The sequence below is a fragment of the Periplaneta americana genome, chromosome 12 (genome assembly GCF_040183065.1).
Source record: "Periplaneta americana isolate PAMFEO1 chromosome 12, P.americana_PAMFEO1_priV1, whole genome shotgun sequence".
Lineage (NCBI taxonomy): Eukaryota > Metazoa > Arthropoda > Insecta > Blattodea > Blattidae > Periplaneta > Periplaneta americana.
Window position 1 is genome coordinate 179,379,168 of NC_091128.1, and position 25,865 is coordinate 179,405,032.

The 25,865-nt window shown below is 37.2% G+C and overlaps 1 protein-coding gene across 3 annotated transcripts in view; it reads right to left on the reverse strand.

The window, feature by feature from the left end:
- LOC138711254 (putative sodium-dependent multivitamin transporter) overlaps nt 1-25,865 on the reverse strand; it is a 76,939-nt gene that overhangs the window by 23,454 nt on the left and 27,620 nt on the right. For 2 of the 3 annotated variants that reach the window (XR_011335368.1, XM_069842674.1), the window contains exons 2-4: nt 5,482-5,610; nt 2,164-2,385; nt 446-670 (exon numbers count right to left, since the gene is read on the reverse strand). Coding sequence is in view for 2 of the 3 variants with exons in the window: in XM_069842674.1 (XP_069698775.1) it covers nt 446-670; nt 2,164-2,385; nt 5,482-5,607 (573 nt within the window). In the remaining variant the exon portion in view is untranslated. Of the gene's footprint in view, nt 1-445; nt 671-2,163; nt 2,386-5,481; nt 5,611-12,782; nt 12,895-25,865 lie in introns of those variants that run through there. The other variant, XM_069842675.1, reaches the window with a different exon arrangement.

Genomic DNA, 25,865 nt, shown 5'->3' on the forward strand with positions numbered 1-25,865 from the left:
ATTCGGAACACCTCAAAATCTGTACTTCAGTGGCTGACCATGATAATATCTTTGAAAAATATTGGAGTGCAAGAGGTGAAATGATTTTATTGTCAAATGCCTGGCATTAGAAAACAACAACATATTTCACATTATGTTAAGAGAAAGAGAAAAGCAAAAAACGAAATTATTAGCTCTAGTTTTGACTAAATGATGAATTTGTTTTACTTCTTCAAATAAAATACATTTTTTTCTGTAAAATAACATTTCACGCACCATCATTTCCGGCTGAATTGACTTGTAGATATTGAATAATATGAATAAAATCCATCCGACAGTTCAGGAGAAATTGTTGTATACAGTCGGGCAGACAACACATGCCAGAAGAACTTTTCTTTCCTGGTGTCAAGATGTTGAAAATATGAACTTCATTAATAACGCCAAGTCTATTTCCTCGTGAACTGACCTGGAACACATCTGTGACCACAACAGCTTTCATGCCACCGATAGTGGAGTAGAAAGTGCAGACGAGGCCGATGCTGAGAATAGCAATGGTCTTGGACAGCCCTGTCACTGCCTCCAGGGCGAGCGCAGGGGCGTACAGGACGATTCCCATGTAGAGGATCATCTGCAGGGAGAAGGCGAATGACGCTGCCAGGCGGGCTCCCTGCCCGAACCGCAGCTCCAGGTACTGCAACAGAGCGTGCCAAACTCAGCAGGATGTAAGTGAGCAGTTCTGAGTGATGCTCCCCATTTGTGTTGAACGGTATTATCTACCAACGAGTATCAAGGGTAGAGGGTCTTTTTTAAATACAGTACTATGAAAAAATAAAATATTGCCATATTTTGATTTTAATATATCATTTTTCACTGTTAATGTAACATCAACAACAACAAAAATAATAAAGAATAATGTCTGAATTGTTCCAATGCTACACAGAGAAGAGCAAAACATTCCAATCACACACTCTTCATATCTATTGGTGATGCTGTCTATAACAATGTCACACTCTTATTAATGGGTCCCAATAGGGAGGGACAAGGGCAGGACAGCCTCCTCCTCCCCACCTCTACAAAATTTACTTTAGGTTATCACCATTAAATCGAGAAAAATTCGTTCCGGCACCGGGAATCGAACCCGGGACCTCTCAGCTCTGCGTTCTGAGGGCTCTTTCCAGCTGAGCTATGCCGGGACACAATCCACAGTGCCGGTAGAAACTCCTCTCATTGTACTGTTTTACGGCCTACTACCTGCATTTAAACCTATGTAAGTCAATATGCAGGAGTGCATATTTAAATGACTTTATGGCCATATTCAACATCAGTCTGTGATAACTGTAAACATTTAATGCATCAAATATTCATTATATGAGGTCCCGCCATCCTCATTGAATATTAACACGACTACTACGACGTAGTACAATGTGTATTATCACTATTAACTCGAGAAAAATTCGTTCAGCGTGCAGAGCTGAGAGGTCCCAGGTTCGATTCCTGGTGCCGGAACGAATTTTTCTCGATTTAATGGTGATAATACACATTGTCTACTTCATAGTAGTCGTGTTAATATTCAATGAGGATGGCGGGACCTCATATAATGAATATGTGATGTATTACTTTAGGTTAATTTATTTATCTAAAAAATTAAATTATGTATGTTGGAACTGTCTGCAAATTACTATTACAAAATTTCTCTTACTTAGCTGTTATTTCGTAGGAGAGATAGAAAGAATAAAATGCAGTTGTAAAATGAATAATGGAATGCTTAGGTGAGGAACATTATTTAATTTTTGTTAATTATTTTTCAATCAGATTTTTACGAAAATTTGTGCTTGGAACTCTTAAATAATTGACTTATAATAATTATGCTCAGACACTAACATTCATTTCGCAAGGTCGAATTACTGAACAATTTTCGGGGGCGACCTCCACACTGCTCTGTAGCCGAGACCTCCATTAGCTCCCCCCTCCCCTTGGAAAATCCACATTGGTGCCCTTGCCGTCATTATTTACTACGGTATTTCACTAGTCCAGAGTGACCCTCTTTTGAACTTCCACGTCTGTCTTGATGCCTTAGCTAATCTGTAATTCTGATTTTGGTCACAATTGTTTTCTCTTCTTAGGCTTAGAACTTTAAGGCATAACACTATATGCTAGACAGCTGTAGTTATGTCTGGTACCCACGTGGTAGGCGCTGGTGGCTTGCAGCTTGAAGAACACAGGCAGGTAGCAGTATGCTGCGATGGGCGTTGCTATCCCATATGCGAAGTTGATGACCACGAACTGCGTCCCGTATGTGTAGTTCTCCATGCTGACCCCCAGCAGAGTGATGGCGGACATGAAGCTGGCCATCAGCGACACGGCCACGGGGAACACCGACAAGTTGCGGTCGCCCAGCAAGTATTCCTGCAAGCAAGAAAAGTCATTACTAGAGTGCGTATGCAGACAGTAATATAATAATAATAATAATAATAATAATAATAATAATAATGGCTTTATTTAACCTGGCAGAGTTAAGGCCGTAAGGCCTTCTCTTACACTCAACCAGGATTAAAACTTGCTTACACAGTTGAACATAAAACGGGATCGGAATTAAGTAATTACATACTGATACAATTTAGGTACATAATGAGATCAAAAGTTTAAATAAAAATTACCCCATAAAATAAAAATAAGCGTAGTGAAATACATATTAATGTTCTTAGAATCAAATACGAATCACATAAAAACAGGAGCCGATAACTGAATAAAAAATGTACACAGTAGAAATAAAAATAAACACATTAGTATACATATTAGTATTAGATTACAATTAAGTAGGATTTTCATAATCAAACCAGAAACCGACAATTGAATAAAATGTACAGAAAAAATAGATTAATAATAAAAAACAACACAGTGGGATACATATTGGCGTTAAGTGATAAATAAACACGATTTAGATAATAAAAATAAGAAACAAAAAAAAATAAGTAAATACAGTGGAACACATTCCATTAAATATTTGCAACGCGTTAGGTCTGGCAACTCATCATAAGATATTTTTCTAATTTACATTTAAAGGAAATTAAAGTTCGGCAGCCCTTGACTTCGGCGGCAGAGAATTCCAGTGACGAGAAGTAGCAACAGTGAAAGATGAAGAATAAAGAGATGATGTGTGCAGTGGTATTTGTAGCGTGCTATATTGTGACCGAGTATTTAAGTTATGGTACCAAGAAAGACTGTGGAATCGGACAGATAAGTAAGAGGGAGTAGAGGTGTGCAAAATTCGGTATAAGAGAGAAAGGGAATGTAACTTTCTCCTCTCATTTAACCTGAACCACAATAATTTATCGAAAGATAATAGGGTCTCCTTATCAGTAGCACAAAAATTAAGAACATTTTGACACAAAAAGTCTATATACATTTTTTCATACCTCTCAATGCATGTATTAAGGTAATGGATGTCTGAAATTTGAAACTTCTACATTTTCAGTCTCATGAAACTAAAATTTTTATCATGCATTACAGGTTATATAGCCATGCATCATACAAATTTCCATTCTGATATATCAAATGATTTTTAGTTATTAATTAAGTTTTATTGTATTCAAATATTGCTCTAATTTTCATAGTTGAAACTATTTTACCTTAAAAATGTTCCTCTATTCCATATACATGAATAAGGAAACTGATAAGGGTCCACGGAAAGAACATGTTACGCCACTTTTCTTAAATTTTTTTCAGGAGAGCATTTCTGAACTGTAATTCACTCATAAGAAGTTATGAGTTTATATCTCATTTAGTTTAAGTTCCCATGTTACAAAGCAGGCTTTTTCCCATTCTGATTTACTAGAAAGATAGTTCATTTTACGAGATAGCAGATGGTCCAAAAAACAAAAACAAACTTTGACTTAGCATGTTCTTTCTGTGGACCCATGCCTTTTGCATTTAGGAAGCAAGTTTTTCGTTCTGCAAAGGAATTTTACAATGTTACATTTCTACACATTTAAAGGACAAAACTAAAATTATTTCAATACAATTTATTACCTGAATACACTGCTCTCTTAAATTAACTAATCGTATTGAGTATTCAATCAATGCCTCCTAACACTTGGCCTCTGCAATCAAAGATGTAAACCAATCGACTTCTGATTAGAGAATTATCTAAAAGAAAGATTTCTTCATAATTCTTCTGATATTGAAGAAATGAAACGACAACTCAGGAACCAAGGCTTTTGCAGCAATTTCTTCTGAATGATGCACACATCCTAGAATAAGAGCTTTTTAATGACTGCAAAAAAATCTATTCATATTCTAATGAACACAATAACAAAGTTCATGCAAATATGTTGAACTTAAACTTCAAAATCTTTATAAAATAAACTGTCATTGTTGACACATTGACCAGCCAACCTTTACATTTCGTGCCTTCTGTGGAAACTTTTCTAATGGTCAGCATCTATGAGGTAAGTTTTTAATAAAAATTTTACTTTGAAATTTATTCCAGTTAACATGATGAGACAGATGTCGAACTCAAATTGTCGTGTGATTCCCTCTGCCTTTCTTTTCCCGAAGACTTTACTAAAGCTACAATTCGAAATTTTCGAGAAGAATTGCGAAGTCGTGAATATGAATCACGGAAGACCCTTTCAGGACGGGGAAAAGGTGTTGAGATGTATAGCGAAGTAACAGCCGCCAACAGTTGGATTGCAAACAAGAAAGGACTTTCGACTAGTGAATGGATATCTAGCCTGAAAATGACAGCAAATTTAGCAGCTGTTCATTCCGTTCCCGGCAGATCTCTCGACGGTACCCGGTGCAGACATGGCTGCCCGGAGATTGAAACTTTAGCACACGTCTTGGGATTCTGTGAACAGGGATTGCTCTTGAGGAACTCTAGACATCATCTTGTAAGATCCAAAATTGCTGCCGCATTAAGAATTAAGGGCTGGATAGTAGAAGAAGAAATCTCCTGTCTAGCTGAAAATGGGTCAACGAGACGAGTAGATATTTTAGCGTACAATGCTGACACTAAACAGGGCATCACACCCCACGATACGTTTTGAAGTAGAATGTCATCAGTCAGCCGAGATCCACCTTGAGAAGAAGTCGATCTATGAGCCTACAGTCAACTATTTCAAGCTGAAATATGCCTTAATTCACGTTCAGGTATTCGGCTTGCTCATAGGTGCTCGAGGGACTATACCAGCTTTTTTCGAAGAATTTCGAAGGCAGTTTGCTCTGCAAACATCTCTGAGGGATGACATTGTGATAATTGTGTTAAAAAATCCTGCCAAATCCTAATTAATCACATGGTGCCACATTAATAGCAATTGTAATGTTTCACGCCCTTTTATTTGTTTCTCTTTTTTAAAATTTAATATCTATGTTTACATATGTATAATAATTTTTTTGAGGATATACTGAGTCCGTAAGGGCTACCCTCAATGGGGGGCAGTTAAAAAAAACAGCAAAATGCTGACTGTGTACCTACATTGCTGGTTGGTATGGTACTAATACCTGTGTTGTCTTCTGCCGCCCCCCTGTGAACCGGTAGTACACTCCGATAGAAGCCGAGATGACCAGCATCACGACTAGCACCACGTAGTCCCACGGGCTGAAGGTCCCAGAGTCACTCTCTTCCATCGCCTGAAAAATTGTAACACATTACTTCAACCCCTCTTCTTCAACTAGTTGAACTTATTGGAAAAGGATACTGACTCCAATATAATTACAGATATTAAAACTAGCACCATCACTTAAACATAATCAAGCGCCGATACTGCTTCCAGAAAAGTTTACTGAGTAATTATCCCGGAATCCTGAATAATAATAATAATAATATTAATAATAATAACAATAATAATAATAATACATTTATTTATTTACTTATATTTAATGTGCTGTACAACAGCCAATCTAGAGTATGCCATTAGGAAAGTCCAGGATAACAGAGAGGGTTTGGAATTGAACAGGTTACATCAACTGCTTGTCTATACGGATGACGTGAATATGTTAGGAGAAAATCAACAACCGGTTAGGGAAAACACGGGAATTTTGCTGGAAGCAAGTACAGAGATAGGTTTGAAAGTAAATCCCGAAAAGACAAAGTATATGATTATGTCTCGTGACGAGAATATTGTACGAAATGGAAATATAAAAATTGGAAATTTATCTTTTGAAGAGGTGGAGAAGTTCAAATATCTTGGAGCAACAGTAACAAATATAAATGATACTCGGGAGGAAATTAAACACAGAATAAATATGGGAAATGCCTGTTACTATTCGGTTGAGAAGCTTCTATCATCCAGTCTGCTGTCAAAAAATCTGAAAGTTAGAATTTATAAAACAGTTATATTACCGGTTGTTCTTTATGGTTGTGAAACTTGGACTCTCACTTTGAGAGAGGAACATAGGTTAAGAGTGTTTGAGAATAAGGTTCTTAGGAAAATATTTGGGGCTAAGAGGGATGAAGTTACAGGAGAATGGAGAAAGTTACACAACACAGAGCTGCACGCATTGTATACTTCACCTGACATAATTAGGAACATGGGCAGGGCATGTAGCACGTATGGGCGATTCCAGAAATGCATATAGAGTGTTAGTTGGGAGGGCGGAGGGAAAAAGACCTTTGGGGAGACCGAGACTAGGTGGGAAGATAATATTAAAATGGATTTGGGGGAGGTGGGATATGATGGTAGAGACTGGATTAATCTTGCTCAGGATAGGGACCAATGGCGGGCTTATGTGAGAGCGGCAATGAACCTCCGGGTTCCTTAAAAGCCAGTAAGTAAGTACAACAGCCAGTGGCCAATTACAGTTCAGCACAAAGAAAATAACAAAAACATAAGCAATTATACAAATTACAATAAAAGTACAATTGAATAATTAAAAAAGTGGCAATTAAATAAATTGATAGTTACAAATGAATTAATGGAATCATTTAAATGAAGAATGGAATCATATAAATAGTATTACAAAGATGTGCAAGATGACGAGAATATTATAATACATATCTCAACAAAAGGCATATGGAGAAGAGTTGGATGAATTCTGTGGGATACAGCGTTTGAAATGGCAGATCCTGTATCGTAACTGTTCAGTGGAAACTATGGTCCTTTCTAGAGCTTTTATTTTGCCACACTTGGAAAGAATAAAATGCAGCATATCTTAAAAAATTAAGAGTTGTATTAAATAACAGAAACAATATTAAAACCAGAACAAATTTCAATTATTACGTGAAATAATAAAATGGCCGCATATCTTTAACAATTAATTCCAAGTCATATTAAATTAAATAACTAACACAAGATCAAAATGAGAACAGATTTAAGTCATAATGTTCTAAAAAAGTGACGACACACTTAAAATTATACGCTTGGCCTATATTAAATTACGTAAGAAGTAGGCCTAAATTACAGAAACGCAAACATACATGTCGACTTGAATAATTTCAAGGGAAAAATTGTTCGGGGGCCGGGTGTCGATCCCGGGACCTTCGGCTGAGAGCGTCAAAGGTCTACCGACTGATCTATCCAGGAACTGCACTCGACATCGTTTCAATTTTCCCTTTATATCCACACACCTCAAGTGGGCTGACAAGACGCCAGAAACCCAACTTTGAGTGCACACAAACTCTATGTGACTAGAATTGTGGTTTTCTGTTAACGTGCCTACAGTAACGTGTATATTATGCAAATCTGGCTTTAGGTATAGCTGCCTGTGAAGCAGATTTGAATAATTTCAAGGTAAAAATTGTTCCGGAGCCGGGTAACGATCTCGCGACCTTTGGCTTAGCGCGCCAACGCTCTACCGACTGAGCTACTCAGGAACTGAACCCGATACCGTCTCACCGTTGTGTAGAGTTGCTTCTCTAACACCAAACTGTTGCGATGTCGTACTTCTCAACACCAATTTTGTTATGCGCGACAACTTAATTCAGATGACTTGCAGAATGGATGGCTACTGTGTTATCTGGCACCATCATTATAACCAAGCTGCGGATTTTTAGGCACTAAAAACATATGAAATAGGCGGCAAAATAGGCATTCAAAATTCTAAAATAGGCATTTAAAAAGGCACTAACAATTTCTAATTCTCAACGGCTAACACGACCATAGCATAGCATTATACACTACTTTCTATAGGAATGTCATTATGGCAGTGAATAATTAAATATTCGTCCAAGTGTTGTACTGAGAACTGATGTCTATTGTCTGTAAGAATGTTCTTAAATTGGGAGAAACTCCCTTCTACCTCGCATGAAGTGATGGGCAATACTTCAATCAGCTGGGGACCAAACCAGTGGGAACGCAGTAATGTCCATGTATTTTCCAATCAGTGCTTCTGATGACTTTTGCTTTGGCATATCTCCATTGTAAACTTCACGTATTTTTTTTAGTTGGTCATTTAACGACGCTGTATCAACTACTAGGTTATTTAGCGTCGATGAGATTGGTGATAGCGAGATGGTATTTGGCGAGATGAGGCCGAGGATTCGCCATAGATTACCTGACATTCACCTTACGGTTGGGGAAAACTTCGGAAAAAATCCAACCAGGTAATCAGCCCAAGCGGGGATCGAACCCGCGCCCGAGCGCAACTTCAGACCGGTAGGCAAGCGCCTTAACCGACTGAGCCCCGCCGGTGGCTTTTCACGTATTACAGCTGAAAACTCAACTCCACACTCAATTCAAAAACTCACAAAACGGATACATAGTTTAAAACAACTACCCTAGTCAACTACCACAATGATTCATGCGGTTTTCGAAATAAATTTTTTCTTATCGGTTGATTTTAAATTATTCGATTTCTCCGCGCTCTGGTGGCAGTAAAACGTAAAACACAGAATTATCGATATTCTATATCACTTCCCTCAGCTAGATAAAAAAAGAAACATATTACAGATTCAAAAAATATAGATAGAATGGTCAGTAAATTCAAGTATAATATACAATACGGATATTTAGGCAACTTTTAGGCATTTATAAGCAAATAGGCATTTATTAGTGAAAAGGCAATTATAGGCACTATAGAATTCGCAAATAATACTCACAATGTCTTAAAATGGATATGTAACCTAAAATCTTTTGCCTTGAGGTTAAGGATTAAAACAGGCATATAGGCATAAATCCTCAGCTTAATTATAACATAATGGAAAAGAAGGTTGGCTGTACTGAACGCGCTGGTTCTCTCAGGATATAGGAAAACTGCTTGGTTCTTGATTTAGATTTCAAGATTGAATTGATTTCATATAAAACTAAACATGATAAAAAAATGAGATGGTGTCGGGTGCAGTTCCTGGGTAGCTCAGTTGGTAGAGCGTTGGCGCGCTCAGCCAAAGGTCCCCAGGTCTATACCCGGTCCCGTAACAATTTTTCCCTGAAAGTTATTCAAGTATGCTTCACAGGGAGTACCTGAAAGCCAGATTTGCGTACATGTCGAAACGATTGTACCTAATTTATCTGGTTGCATATGACTAGGCCTCCTGCTTGAGTAAAATTAGGTTAAAATGCTCTCCATTCGTATGCAGGGGTCCTTCGAGGTCGTTTACACTGCCCACGAGCCTGAGCAACGCAACGTGTCATTCGCTTCACAACGCTGTGCCGCGTCGCCGCACACTGGAAGGGGATTCATTATATAACGCGCACCAACCTGCGTGACGTTTTGGGCTGTCACTCCTTGCTGTAGACTATTCATTTTTATTTGCTAATTTTGTGTTATTTTTCATTTGTGTTTAAGAACTCTGTGCTTACATGTTAGGCCTACATAAAAGCTGCATTAATAAAAGAAATACTGCAAGAAGTGATCATAAAAGGGTAATAGAACATGTTATTTACGTTCCGGATTAGAGGAGTATTTCAAATGAAATCAGATATTTAGCCTATCGAACGCTGCTCGATATTTATTAGTTTTTACGTTGCAGCACTGTAGTCAATCACTAATTAGCCGAAACGGACCAGCCCGTCTAACATTCATGCAGAATGATGATGATGATAATGATGATGATGATGATGATGACTGATTATATACAGTCAATGTGTAACGTTCTGTTTGGTTTTGGTGGATAGTCGATTTATTGCTGGTCTCCATCACGTAATAATAATAATAATAATAATAATAATAATAATAATAATAATAATAATAATAATAATAATAATGGCTTTATTTAACCTGGCAGAGTTAAGGCCGTAAGGCCTTCTCTTACACTCAACCAGGATTAAAACTTGCTTACACAGTTGAACATAAAACGGGATCAGAATTCAGTAATTACATACTGATACAATTTAGGTACATAATGAGATCAAAAGAGATACTTACTTACTTACTGGCTTTTAAGGAACCCGGAGGTTCATCGCCGCCCTCACATAAGCCCGCCATTGGTCCCTATCCTGAGCAAGATTAATCCAGTCTCTATCTTCATATCCCACCTCCCTCAAATCCATTTTAATATTATCCTCTCATCTACGTCTCGGCCTTCCCAAAGGTCTTTTTCCCTCCGGCCTCCCAACTAACACTCTATATGCATTTCTGGATTCGCTCATACGTCCTACATGCCCTGCCCATCTCAAACGTCTGGATTTAATGTTCCTAATTATGTCAGGTGAAGAATACAATGCGTGCAGTTCTGTGTTGTGTAACTTTCTCCATTCTCCTGTAACTTCATCCCGCTTAGCCCCAAATATTTTCCTAAGCACCTTATTCTCAAACACCCTTAACCTATGTTCCTCTCTCAAAGTGAGAGTCCAAGTTTCACAACCATAAAGAACAACCGGTAGTATAACTGTTTTGTAAACTCTAACTTTCAGATTTATTGACAGCAGACTGGATGATAAAAGCTTCTCAACCGAATAATAACAGGCATTTCCCATATTTATTCTGCGTTTAATTTCCTCCCGAATATCATTTATATTTGTTACTGTTGCTCCAAGATATTTGAACTTCTCCACCTCTTCTAAAGATAAGTTTCCAATTTTTATATTTCCATTTCGTACAATATTATGGCCACGAGACATAATCATATACTTTGTCTTTTCGGGATTTACTTCCAAACCTATCTCTTTACTTGCTTCCAGTAGAATTCCCGTGTTTTCCCTAATCGTTTGTGGATTTCCTCCTAACATATTCACGTCATCCGCATAGACAAGTAGCTGATGTAACCCGTTCAATTCCAAGCCCTCTCTGTTATCCTGGACTTTCCTAATGGCATACTCTAGAGCAAAGTTAAAGAGTAAAGGTGATAGTGCATCTCCTTGCTTTAGCCCGCAGTGAATTGGAAACGCATCTGACAGAAAGTGACCTATACGAACTCTGTTGTAAGTTTCACTGAGACACATTTTAATTAATCGAACTAGTTTCTTGGGAATACCAAATTCAATAAGAATATCATATAAAACTTCTCTCTTAACCGAGTCATATGCCTTTTTGAAATCTATGAATAACTGATGTACTGTACCCTTATACTCCCATTTTTTTCCAATATCTGTCGAATACAAAAAATCTGATCAATAGTCGATCTATTACGCCTAAAACCACACTGACGATCCCCAATAATTTCATACATATGGAGTTAATCTTCTCAAAAGGATATTCGACAAAATTTTGTACGACGTCAACAAAAGTGATATTCCTCGAAAGTTACTACAGTTAGTCTTGTCCCCCTTCTTAAAAATAGGTACGATTATGGACTCCTTCCATTGTTCTGGTACAATCTCCTTTTCCCAAATAGCAAGTACAAGCTTATAAATTTCTTTAGATAATGCGCTTCCACCCTTTTGTATTAATTCTGCTGGAATTTGATCGATACCTGGAGACTTATAATTTTTTCAGATTTTCTATTGCAATTTCGACTTCAGAAAGTGTGGGTTGGGGTATAAATGGCTCAGCAGTAAAATTTACCTCATAAAATAAAAATAAACATAGTGAAATAATATTAATGTTGTTAGAATCAAATACGAATCACATAAAAACAGAAGCCGATAATTCAATAAAAAAATGTACACAGTAAAAATAAAAATAAACACATTAGTATACATATTAGTATTAGATTACAATTAAGTAGGATTTACATAATTAAACCAGAAACCGACAATTGAATAAAATGTACACAAAAAATAGATTAATAAAAAACAACACAGTGGGATACATATTGGCGTTAAGTGATAAATAAACACGATTTAGATAATAAAAAAAAATAAAGAAATAAAATAAAATAAAAATAAATACAGTGGAACACATTCCATTAAATATTTGCAACGCGTTAGGTCTGGCAACTCATCATAAGATATTTTTCTAATTTACATTTAAAGGAAATTAAAGTTCGGCAGCCCTTGACTTCAGGCGGCAGAGAATTCCAGTGACGAGAAGTAGCAACAGTGAAAGATGAAGAATAAAGAGATGATGTGTGCAGTGGTATTTATAGCATATTGTGACCGAGTATTTAAGTTATGATACCGAGAAAGACTGTGGAATCGGACAGATAAGTAAGAGGGAGCAGAGGTGTGCAAAATTCGGTATAAGAGAGAAAGGGAATGTAACTTTCTCCTCTCATTTAACCTGAGCCATAATAATTTATCGAAAGAAGGCGAAATGTGATCGTAGTAGCGGACATTACAAATGAAACGAACACACGCATTATGAACACGTAGTCAATCTCCTGTAAGTCATGAAGTTAATTGAACGCGCAAAGGCTAAGTGTGATATGTGAAGTCCGGTGATTTCTGACAGCTTATCCTGGATTCATGCCTGCAATGTTCAGATTCACCCGGAAGTCTTCCCACGAATGAAAAATTAGTTCGCCGCAGTTTGCAGATGCTACGTACCAAGTTGATAGAGATACTTCTAAACTACAGGAAGGACACACAAGCACACGACACAAAGTTTCTCCACATGGTATTGCTCCTGTAATCTGACGCAGATCGCTTTATATCTTCTACAGACTTCCATTATCTCGCAGCAAAACGAGCCTTATTAAATGTAATATAATGTAATCTCTAAATCACAAAGGTCAGGAGAAGAAAAGCGCCTTCCGAAAAGACCATTTTCTGCTAATAAATGTCGTCAAATTATCACATCGTTGAATAACTGCACGCACGTATCTGTGGCTGATAGAGCAGCATTAGCACGCAATTGATTCCATGCCAGCATTTCACTCCAGAGGAGTGCAAGGAGTAACCGTGATGCTGCAAACATTAATTTTAATATTTAAGGAAATAGAGAAGTTCTCAGCACTCTGATCACGTGACAGTCGTAGGTGCGCTCTCTATCTGTGTTCAGCGGCTTCTTTTAAATTACTGAACGGATTTTGTTCAGATTTAGTGACTACGAATCATTACACTGGGAATGATACAGTGAAATTTATCATTATTCCAAAAGTTTATGTATGTATGTATGTATGTATGTATTAACACTACAATTGGGTATACACCCGGTGGCAGTGATATATAATATACAATAATTACAATTACATGAAATAAAATAAAATAAACGTAAATCTATAAATAGTAGATGCAATAAACCTAGGACTATAAATAAAAACTATTCTATAATAACGCCTACGATAAGCAAAAGTAAATCTAACTTATAAGTACTTCTATTTCACCCAAATATTACCAATTAAATAATTACATATCACCTTAATTAATTACATACCAACTTAATTACATATCATCTTAATTAATTACATATCAACTCAATTAGTTACACGACACAACTTAAATAATTACACTGCACCTCCAATTACATTTTCAGTCTAATCTTCTCAATCTTTCCTTAAATGTATTGATTTTGAGAGGGCCACTCTGAAAGATTGCCGCAGGTAAGCTGTTCCAGTCTACTATTGTGCGGTTAGCAACGGAAAATTTTGCCACGTCCGTTCTTTGTTTTCTACATTTAAACTTTCTAATATGATCAGTCCTTCCTAAGTATGATGGTGTTGCTAATCTAGCATTGATGTCGGTCCATGCTTTGTGTCCCATTCGTGCCTTAAACAATGCGGTGAGTCTGGTTCTTCGTCGCCTTGATTTGAGAAGTTCCCACCCTAAGTCTTTTACTATCTCCTCACCATGTCCCTTCCCCATTCTGACATATTTTGCTGCCTTGCGTTGGACCTTTTCTATTGAATCGATTTGGTTTTGTCTGTACGGATCCTAACCTATTGCTCCATATTCCATAATTGGGCGAACAAGGGTTTTGTACGCTAATTCTTTTGACTTTCGGTTAGATTTCTTCAGAATACGCATAGAGAAATTCAGTGCTTTCCAGGCGTTCCTTGTGGTATTAGTGACTTGTTCCTCCCAACCCATTTGCAAAATGGAAAGTGACTCAACAATGGCTTTAGCACTTATTATTACTAGAGCTGTGGATCGACTAAAAATTTTGGTAGGTTAACCGGATTCGATCGGTTCATCGAATTTTAATTCATTTTAAATGAGGCGTTTAGTTGCAAAATCACACACATCAGTAAAATATTCAGTATGAAGGAAAAACGTTTGCAAGGAACCAAGGATTTGCAACCAATACTATTCTTTCATCATACAAATCCATGTGATGCATATGGCTTTGGAGCATAACAATGCTATAGCAGTTGTAGAATCATATGAAGATATGAAATAGCCTATAACATTAACTCATTTTCGAAAAAAAAAGTGATTTATCTGATTTTGCAACTACACGCCTGTGAGTTTGAACAAAGACACGTTTTATTTTATAGTAATTCCATATGAAGGGCAAGGGAAAACGCAGAAGTCCAAAATTATCAATTTTCTGTTTTAGATGTCATGCAATACCTTAGGTAACGTACATTTTGTACTTTAATTTGTACAGAACAACAACCTCATTAGCCCAAATAAATTGGAAGAATGACAACCCAGTACAATATCATGCGTCTTGAAACTTTTAACTTGCTCTCCTGTAAAAACAGTAAAACGTGACTTATGTGGTTTTTCCCCTGTACTCTTCATATGCTATAAAGAAAGACATGTTTTACAAATATTTTTAATTTTATTGATGTACCATATACTGCAAATAATTAAAAAGCCAATTGACACTTTTTATATTATATTGTTTTAGGCGTAATAGATCAACTATTGACCAGATATTTTGTATTCGACAGATTTATTTTATTTTATTGGGTTATTTTACGACGCTGTATCAACATCTCAGGTTATTTAGCGTCTGAATGAGATGAAGGTGATAATGCCGGTGAAATGAATCCGGGGTCCAGTACCGATAGTTACCCAGCATTTGCTCGTATTGGGTTGAGGGAAAACCCTGGAAAAAACCTCAACCAGGTAACTTGCCCCGACCGGGAATCGAACCCGAGCCACCTGGTTTCGCGGTCAGACGCGCTGACCGTTACTCCACAGGTGTGGACTATTCGACAGATAATGGAGAAAAAATGGGAGTATAAGGGTACAGTGCATCAGTTATTCATAGATTTCAAAAAGGCATATGGCTCGGTTAAGAGACAAGTTTTATATGATTTTTGAGAGAGGAACATAGGTTAAGGGTGTTTGAGAATAAGGTGCTTAGGAAAATATTTGGGGCTAAGAGGGATGAAGTTACAGGAGAATGGAGAAAGTTACACAACACAGAACTGCACGCATTGTATTCTTCACCTGACATAATTAGGAACATTAAATCCAGACGTTTGAGATGGGCAGGGCATGTAGCACGTATGGGCGAATCCAGAAATGCATATAGAGTGTTAGTTGGGAGGCCAGAGGGGAAAAGATCTTTGGGGAGGCCGAGGCGTAGATGGGAAGATAATATTAAAATGGATTTTAGGGAGGTGGGATATGATGGTAGGGACTGGATTAATCTTGCTCAGGATAGGGACCGATGGCGGGCTTATGTGAGGGCGGCAATGAACCTTCGGGTTCCTTAAAAGCCAGTAAGTAAGTAATTACCATAACCTATATTTTGCATAATCACAGTATTGTGCCGTCTCTCTACAGCGAGGTGAAGCTCTGCAACTCCGTTAGAAGTGGCTCATACTTGAAAGAGCAGAATTAAGCGAACACTAAAATATTTTTACTTAAATCCGACGAGGCAACGTAGGGCGCAAAATGAACTGTGCCAAGATTGTACAGCAACTTATGACTGTGATGACTCCCACATTATGGAAGTTAGGGAAACAAGGCGCAAAGTGGAGTGGAGCTAAAATAAACTAGGGAATTTATTTCGAGAACACGTGACCTAGAAGAAGCCACATGTTTGTAATGTACTCTTTTCTGCCTCCTCATCCAATAAACTCATGTTTAACTTTCTTACGCCGGGATAAAAACCGAGCTAGAAGTTAAGTGTTCACAGCAATAAAACAGCGGAATAAATCCAAGGCAAACACAGCGCAAGTTCTTGCATCACATTTAGCATTTTTATGCAAAACCTGTGAAGAAACCCAAACTTCTTTGTGCTGCAGTTACCTCTTCTTCTGCATCAAGAATACGACCGACCTTCATCTGTTCCGATCTTCGTAGAAGCTTTCCAACATTACTATTATCTTGCAGGTTGATATTTAATTACATTTTTAGTAATCTACTGTCACTCATTCCATGTGTATCCGTGCCAATCCCTCCGTTGCTTTAAAATTACTTCAAATTTCATACATGTCTATATTTTTTTAGAGATGTACCATCAATACCGACATGCACAATCGTTGCAGAGGCGTTCCAAGCTGGTTTCTACATGTCAAGCTCACGTTTTCCCTTGGGTTTCTTGTCCCATACGGGTCCTGCTTCACTAAATTTATTACCCAAATTTCCTACGTCGATTTTTTTTCCATCACCCATGAAAACAGTCTCAGAATGGAAAGCAAGTAAGGACTTTATTTTCAGACGAAAGGCGCTCTCTTGGTGAGAAGTGATGTGATACCAGAACATGTACTTCAAACAAAAATGCTACTGCAGAAAAATGCGATACAATTTTAAGAAAAATTCATAGTTTTCTCAGAAAAAAAATGTTTCTTCCCAAATATTTAACACTCTCTTATTCGACAACTATTGCGAGTCTTAAGCTACGGTTTCGCTACGGCGATCTTCGCCGACGATCATCGCTGGCGATATTCGCTGGGATTCTGTCCCGTTGATTTGAATGTGCTTGGTTTCTTTACGGCGATGAACGTCAACGAACGTCGTTGGGCTCGACGAACATCGTCGGCGTTTGCCTTGGAGGCAAAAACCTGGCGATCATCGCCGAGAAACCAATTGTAAAATTACAGTAGGTCATGAATTAAGTCATTTAATAACATGTGATGTATACATCATACATACCATAATGGCGGTAAAACAGACATCTTTCTGCAATTTCTCCACTAATGAAGACGAGATATTAATTGATTAAACACAAATCCCTGTTCGACATGAGCCAAAAAGAAGAACCAACGTAAACAATAACAAATCTATATTTTGTAACAACCAGAACTGTTAATACAATTGAGTAAAGTGATTCATATTGAAGGACACACACGATGCGGCAGATTTAGCTACTGAAGCAAAAGTTTGAGTGTGAAACAGTAAGTGAGTGGAATTCCGAGCAAAGGAGAGAAGTGCAACAACCTCCTCACATTATTTCTTTTATTTGTAACATTATTTCGTAAATAAATGCTCCTAAATGAAAAAAATAACATTGTAAAAAGTAAAAATAAAGTGTTTATATCATTGGTTTTTACCTTAAAGTTATGCTTATCTTTCAGCTGGGCTTATTGTTTGTGAATAAATTTTGGGGGTAATTTTACAATATCATTTTCAATTGAACTTGAAACAAAATGAAATTGTTCGGGAGAAAGTCTGAAATATTCCTTAAAATTGGTGGGTTCATTTTCAAGATGTCTTAATATCAATGAATTAAAAGACCCCTCTGTATATCTATTTCTAAACATGACATTAACTACTTTAAAGATCCGTACTTGTTTTTCAAGGCAAAACTTATATTATAACGTTATCATATTTTCATCCACTTAACAGCTGATCAGACATGGTCAACTACATAAAAAATTTACTATCTACCTACGAAGTTCGCCGGTAAAGAAAACACTCTCTGACGATGACCGCTGGCGATTTCAATCGTCGGCGATGTTCGTTCGACGAAGATCGTCGTAGCCAAACCGTAGCTTTAGTGGAGTGTGTTCATGATTGGTAATGTATCGAAAAGGATGTGTTCTGACATTCAATTTACAAGCACAACACATCCTCAACACTCAACTGAAATTCACAACACATCCTTTGCAAAACACACACTTCCACCAAGACAGCAACAGAAAGGCAGAAGATAGCAATGGACTTCACTAGAATTCAGAAGATAATACACTAGCCTATGCAATTAAGGTTAAAAATATCAACAAAGTTTAATATTAATACAGGGAGGTAGTTGTTTAGTTCTTTAACGATATAATTCTTGCTTGCTCCACAACTCAAAGCTTAAAATGCTATTGTAACATGTCTGGAATACAATAAATGAAATGAAATAAACTACAACTTTCCTGTCTTCGTGATTTCGGTTTTTTCCTACGCAATTAACTGAATTTGAGGTTAAGTGCTTCATTATCGCAAACAAAAACAATACAACGAATGTCATATTGACGCTTTTTCTGTTATTCTATTTTTGGTCATAGAAGACAATCTGATGTAGTTTGCTAATCTTTGGGTTATTTCCTCAACTTGATTAGCTGTTAACTTTTTTTTTTTTTGTGCGTCACTGCAGATCGCCTGACCATGAGCGATAAAATTCTATTTATAACACACGGAGGTATTTTTATCAATGTCGATAAAACAGTCATTGTTCCAGAATTTCGTCAAGTTCCGAGTGTCCTGGCGGACTCAACGGGGCTGATCTCGAAGAGAAAGAAATAAAATGCTCACACTCAATTGTTGCCCATTAAAAAGAAATTAACTTCAACGAACATAAAGATCATTGATATTCCACGTGCAGAGAATTAAAATTCCAAGGCCGCCCTAACCATTTAAACTATGACGCAATAATTGGAAAAGGAATGCAGTACAGGCAACGAAACGCTGAATTCGGTAACTGTACACAGATTAATTACCGGTAATTAAAGTTAACAAGGAGAAAAGCATGGAGATACATATGGGCTATTCCATATGAAATCGATCAGAAAAAAACCTCGCATTTTCTATACTTTAATTTTTCCCTTATTTATACAAGGTGCTGAGGAGAGTGCATTTGCAAAAATATACTATCGAAAGTCAGACGGTTTTCGTATTGTTGAACAACAAATTTAGCGTAGTTTATAAAAACAAGCCTCTTTCAGCGCTCAGAACTCTGGAACCATTTACTGCAGAACATTGAACGAGAGCTCATTTTGAAGCTGACATTTGGTAGGTTATGTTAAGAAGTAATCCTTATTTTTATTGTACACAGAGAGACAGATAATCTCATTTTCCTTACTTTTAGGTTTTTTGCCCATTTGTAAAAATGTAAAAAAATATTGAGAAAAACCTTGCATTATTAAGAGAGATTCGGCATTGTTTGCTTAGTGGCTCGGCAATAAGTTTCGAGGGTATTAAATAAATTATTTTCACACGCCTAGACTTGAAAGGCACAACACAGCACGCACTGGCCGAGAGATGAAGATAAGCGAGCGCTGGGCGTCATTTTACTCCTGTCTTTATGAAAACCTGTGATAAAGGTAACTCAGCTATGCGCTAATAGACGAAACATTACGTGTTTATGTCTCCTGGCCTTGCTTGCCTAGGCTAGCTCCCGCCTCACAGTCAGCTGGTTATCTCACGCGCGTACTATTTATTTTCTTTATTTGATTTTTCAATACTTTCTTATTAACATTGCATCAGTAAAAAAATACGTGTTTATTTGTACTTTCAGTGCGGAATCTAACCATATATTTTAAAAATATCTTTTCGTGGGCAAAGGTGTCTTAATTAAGAAAAATCTAAATTTCTCAATTTCCATAAAAAGTAAGAAAATCTGTTTATATGTCAATATAAACTTTAATTTCTCAGCATAAAAATAAACCATGATTTTGATCATTGGGTGAAAGGGTTTCGGAGCCACAACAGTTTAAAGTTGCTAATTTTATGACAATACGATAAATTAAAATATTTTTAATTTAAACCCTATGAAGTTCTGATGCCTCAAACTTTGCACAAAACATTGTATCACAGTTGTCATCGGACAGAAAATGTTTCGTTGCATTTAAAAATTGCAAGGTCAATTTTCTCTATATTTCGGTCGATTTGAGATGGAATAGCTCATACGCTCCGCTTGGACAATGAGAAAATTAACCGCTGTTAATAGCTGCGCATTCTTTCTCTTCGTCTCATTCTACTTGATCTTCTAAATTGATTTCCACCCCACAACATATTTATCCGAAGGCTTTTCCTGCGCTCTTCTTCCTTCAACGTAAGGAGCGCGTCAGATCGATAGCTGCCCATCTGCGAAATGAAATGCCAAGCAGATTAGTACAGGGCTGAATTAGACCAACTTCTGTTTTCTCAAAGCGTGATCCGCGGAACCCCAGGGTTTCAGGAGCAAATCTCAGGGATTCTGCGAGTCCTAAATGATTTGCAAGTTTTATTATTTTTAGTAGGTTATTTTACGACGCTTTATCAACATCTCAGGTTATTTAGCGTCTGAATGAGGTGAAGGTGATAATGCCGGTGAAATGAGTCCAGGGTCCAGTACCGAAAGTTACCCAGCATTTGCTCATATTGGGTTGAGGGGAATCCCCGGAAAAACCTCAACCAGGTAACTTGCCCCGACCGGGAATCGAACCCGGGCCATCTGGTTTCGCGGCCAGACGCGCTGACCGTTACTCGCAAGTTCTATGTTGTACCCTAGATTGCTCGGCGTTATAGGCTTTGACGGTAACTATTTTTGTCAGGTTTACTATGGTGCCATCTAGTTGTTACGTAAGGAGTCACGTCATAATTCCCATCTGAATTGCATTAGCGACTGTCCTGCCATCTCGTGTTCGTTTACGGCGGACGGGTGGCGATCCTGGCGGTTGTTCTCTTCAAAGTGCAACCGATTTTAACATAGGAATGAGCAATCTATATGTGATCTGAGGTTGTACTTAGTGGATAATATAAAATGCACAAAAAATCACGAAAATATTAACCAATAATAAATGATATATAATAATAATAATAATAATAATAATAATAATAATAATAATAATAACAACAATTTTTTGCCTAATTCTTTTTAAAATTGTAAGAAAAATGTTAAAAAATAAATCTTAATAATGACTAATTGAAATCATAATTATAAATAACAAATAATTTAATAAAAATTCCAATAAAAACTGAATGAAAGAAACGAAATAAGTAAGAAACAGTTAAAGCAGCAGAAAAAAAAACAGAAATATTTATATTATCTTAAACAGTTATATTACCGGTTGTTCTTTATGGTTGTGAAACTTGGACTCTCACTTTGAGAGAGGAACACAGGTTAAGGGTTTTTGAGAATAAGGTTCTCAGGAAAATATTTGGGGCTACGAGGGATAAAGTTACAGGAGAATGGAGGAATTTACACAACACAGAACTGCACGCATTGTATTCTTCACCTGACATAATTAGGAACATTAAATCCTGACGTTTGAGATGGGCAGGGCATTTAGCACGTATGGGCGAATCCAGAAATGCATACAGAGTGTTAGTTGGGAGGCCGGAGGGAAAAAGACCTCTAGGGAGGCCGAGACGTAGATGGGAAGATAATATTAAAATGGATTTGAGGGAGGTGGGATATGATGGTAGAGAATGGATTAATCTTGCTCAGGATAGGGACCGATGGCGGGCTTATGTGAGGGCAGCAATGAACCTCCGGGTTCCTTAAAAGCCAGTAAGTAAGTAAGATACTATTTGCAAAATTAAATCCTTAGACTAAAGACCTGCTAAAAAAAAAAAGGTATTCCATATAAATCAGAATTTGAAATATTTGTAATCTGTACTACTACAATATTAATGTTAAAAATAAGAAAGATTCTAATAGACCTATAATTGTAATGGAGGTTGTTCGCTGATTATGTAAGTTTATTAACGCATTTATTTAATTTTCTGTTATATACAATATTTTCATGAATTATATAGTTTCTATATAATAATAATAATAATAATAATAATAATAATAATAATAATAATAGCAAAACAAAGAAATGAATTACAAGGGTGGTTACAGGCCTACTATAGTTTAAATGGGGTTCTGCGCTAGAATAAATCTAAGAAACAATAATATAGATTGTAGACTAACAAGCAAACATTCCCATGGGGGCAGATAAATTTTTTTTTCTTCTACCATGTTAATAATCTAGGATAATGTCAAAAGAAGTGCTTGCACAAATTTTGGCCACTCGAGCGCAATTACGAAGGCAGTCCAGAAAGTAATTTTCTTGAGGACGTTTATAGAAAGAAAACACAATTTCATGGAAACATTTGTTGTAATAGGTACAGTAACTGTTGAGCTATTTTTCAACATATACCTCACCGGAACTGAGACATTTGTCACACCGTCCAGAGGTGCATACACTGGTTCCGATCCCAGCTCTTGATAGTAGTGTAGAGAAACGCCACTTAATTCCAGTGTGTCAGACAAAACTGGTGACACACGCCTCTAAAAATAAAACGATGGATTTTCTCTGCTTCTTGGTATTTTGAGAGAAGGTCAAGTCTGCCCAATGCTGAAGTACACGACCTGGAGCAGAGACAGGCCCGGAATATTTACGACCTAACCAAATATTTTTAGCCACTCCATGCAGACTGCAGTGCGAATTTGATAACACAAGAGTGCAACAACGACTGAAGTTAATAACAACCGGAGATGATCAGAATCTGCGGAGTGTTTATTAGAATGTGATGGTACACCCTTTGACATGGAAATTGGTCGTTGTTCAAAGTCCCACTTCGGAATAGCTGTGTTTACACGCGTGCGTTTTACATAATATACAGGGTGTAACAAGATCTCACCGACAAACTTTGAGGAATGATAGGTCACATAGAGAGGATCATTTTTTGTCAAGAAACATAAGCTCGATAACTCGTCCTTCTTGAGTTATGCGTCCTTTTTAGAGGCGTATTCCGCATCACGTATGTTGCGTAAGTCTATTGGTCCACATACCTCAACACAGAAAGGTATCTGGAAACGCAACACAGATTCATCCAATATGCAGAGAAACTAAAAGAAGAACTCGATATACCCAATCTCCTTCAACCTCTAATGCTTCCACAAAACCCACTTCAGATAGATATCATTCAATCAGAAATAGACCTCCTAGAACAAATCACCAAAAATCAACACAGTAAAGAAAATTTAAAACAATTGGCCCTTGAAACCGTCAACATCAGATATCCGGAAGACTATTGGATAAGAATTTATACCGATGGCTCGAAAACAGACCCTCAAGGAAATGTAGGAGCTGGTATTTTTTAGTAATCTAGTTTGCTTCTATCTCCCAGTTGGTTACAATCTATCTGCCTATGATGGAGAAATTGAAGCTATACATGTTGCCTTAAATCAACTTTTATTCCATATGGATAAATTCACAAACGCCGTCATCCTCTCGGACTCAAAAGCAGCCATTTTGTCCATAAATAAAACTGACCACCCCTACACACAACAAATCAATAATTGTCAAAAAATACTTGCAACTTTAAAAGAACGTGGCAAAACAATTGTGTTACAATGGATCCCAGGACATTGTAATCTACAATGGAATGAACAGGCTGACACATTAGCTAAGAAGGGTGCCAATCTCAAAATGAACCCACGGAAACCTTTGTCATTTAACTCAATAAAACAATGTATCAAGCAACTACAAAAAAATAATCACCAACAAGAACTGGACATAAACATTTCGCAACAACGTAGGAAATTACTGAAGGATATCCCTCCTGAACCCAGAAGACTGGCAGTTGCAAGCTTTCGTCTTAACACTGAACATGGCATCCTAGGTAAACACCTCAATCGTCTTGGCATCCTTCCATCAGCATCCTGCATTTCGTGCCATCAACAGGAAGACATGGACAGACAACATCTTGCAAAATGCCCTGCTCTGAAATCCTCCAAGGAAGTCGACCGCTACTGGGAAGCCAGAGCCCGAATGTTTTTAATTACTTAATCCGTAATCTTCATCTTACGATGTTTGGTGACGTATACACGTCCGTTGATGTGACATATTAATGAATTAAATACTATTATAGTCACAATCATGCCATGGTATGAAAGAAGACCGGAGAACAGGAAGTCGCAGGTTCGATTCCCGCTCGAGGTTGTGAAATTTTTCTTTCATGCCATGGCATGATTGTGACTATAATAGTATTTAAATTCATTACTTTTTTATTTTTTTATTTTATTGGGTTATTTTACGACGCTGTATCAACATCTAGGTTATTCAGCGTCTGAATGATATGAAGGTGATAATGCCGGTGAAATGAGTCCGGGATCCAGCACCGAAAGTTACCCAGCATTTGCTCGTATTGGGTTGAGGGAAAACCCCGGAAAAAACCTCAACCAGGTAACTTGCCCCGACCGGGATTCGAACCCGGGCCACCTGGTTTCGCAGCCAGACGCGCTGACCGTTACTCCACAGGTGTGGACTTCATTACTTAATCCGTAGTTTTGTTCACCACTTTCTTGTTTTTCCCCTCAGTCAGTGATAGTAAATATCATTTACTAGCCATTAGACAAATAAATAAATATTGCGTAAGTGTACGTTTTAAGCCCTTATCATATCTTTGCACTACTGCAGTTTATTGTTGATCTGTGTGATGCATCTTCAGTCCGTCTTACCATTCAACATCCCCACCACGCTTGACAGAGTTGGATGATGAATGCTGAGAAGGCGTCAAAAATGTAACGAGCTACCGATACTGTATGTAATTTTAACAGCTGTTGTAAATTGTCGAAACATGCATGGGAAATTAAATTTCATTTCTGTAAAACAAAATTACCGCACCTCTGACACTAGCTCTTTAAGGGCGTGTCTTCGAGCATATGTTCCTATATATCAAATTATTCTCTCTGTGTGGCCTCAAAGTTTGTCGGTTAGGTCCTGTTACAGCCTGTACAGATTCGAAGCCCGGTCTTTGTAACGAGAACAAAGAGCATTATCGCTAAGTCACAAAGGCTTTGTAGGGAATACGTCGCTGCTACGACTGGACCTCTATGCTTATTATTTCAACAGAACGCTGTATTTGTCTCCCTGCAATTCTTGGAACAGAATTTACGTGGAAAATCCTCTAAATCCTATGTACATTCAGGAATTAAAATGAATATTATTTTTGTTTCCTGTTTTTCTCAAAATTCCGGGAGGCGATATATCCCCTTAATCCCCCCCCCCCTTGCGTCCGCCCCTGGTAAGCAGATAAGTCATTCAGTACGTAGGATCTGGGGTAACCGTTGGCAACACTGCTAGATGACTTTCGAAAACCCGCGATATTCTAGTAAATATCTCTAGATTTTAATGTATACTTATTATTCAATAATAATAATAATAATAATAATAATAATAATAATAATAATAATAATAACGGTCAAGATAGAGCATCCATCCGCCAGTGTAACGACATCCGCCCGCCAATGTAACGAATATTGCATACTTTTTTCATTGCCAATGTGGCGCTATAAAGCAATTTAGAACACTTTTATCACAGACACAACATATTTAAATTCTTATTGCACTATATTGTTACCGTTAAAACCCAAAATTTTAAAATCTATATATATATATATATATATATAATTTGAACTGGTAATGGAAATTACGGGAAAACGGCTGAACGGATTTTAATGAGTGAACCCTCATTTTCATGCCTGGCATCCAAAGTTTTTCGGAAAAGTAGTAGTTTTCACTGAAATGTCAATTTTCCTACATAATTTTCCTATTTTCCAAAATCCATCTGTTGTCAGTTTTGAGAACTAATTTTATTGAATCA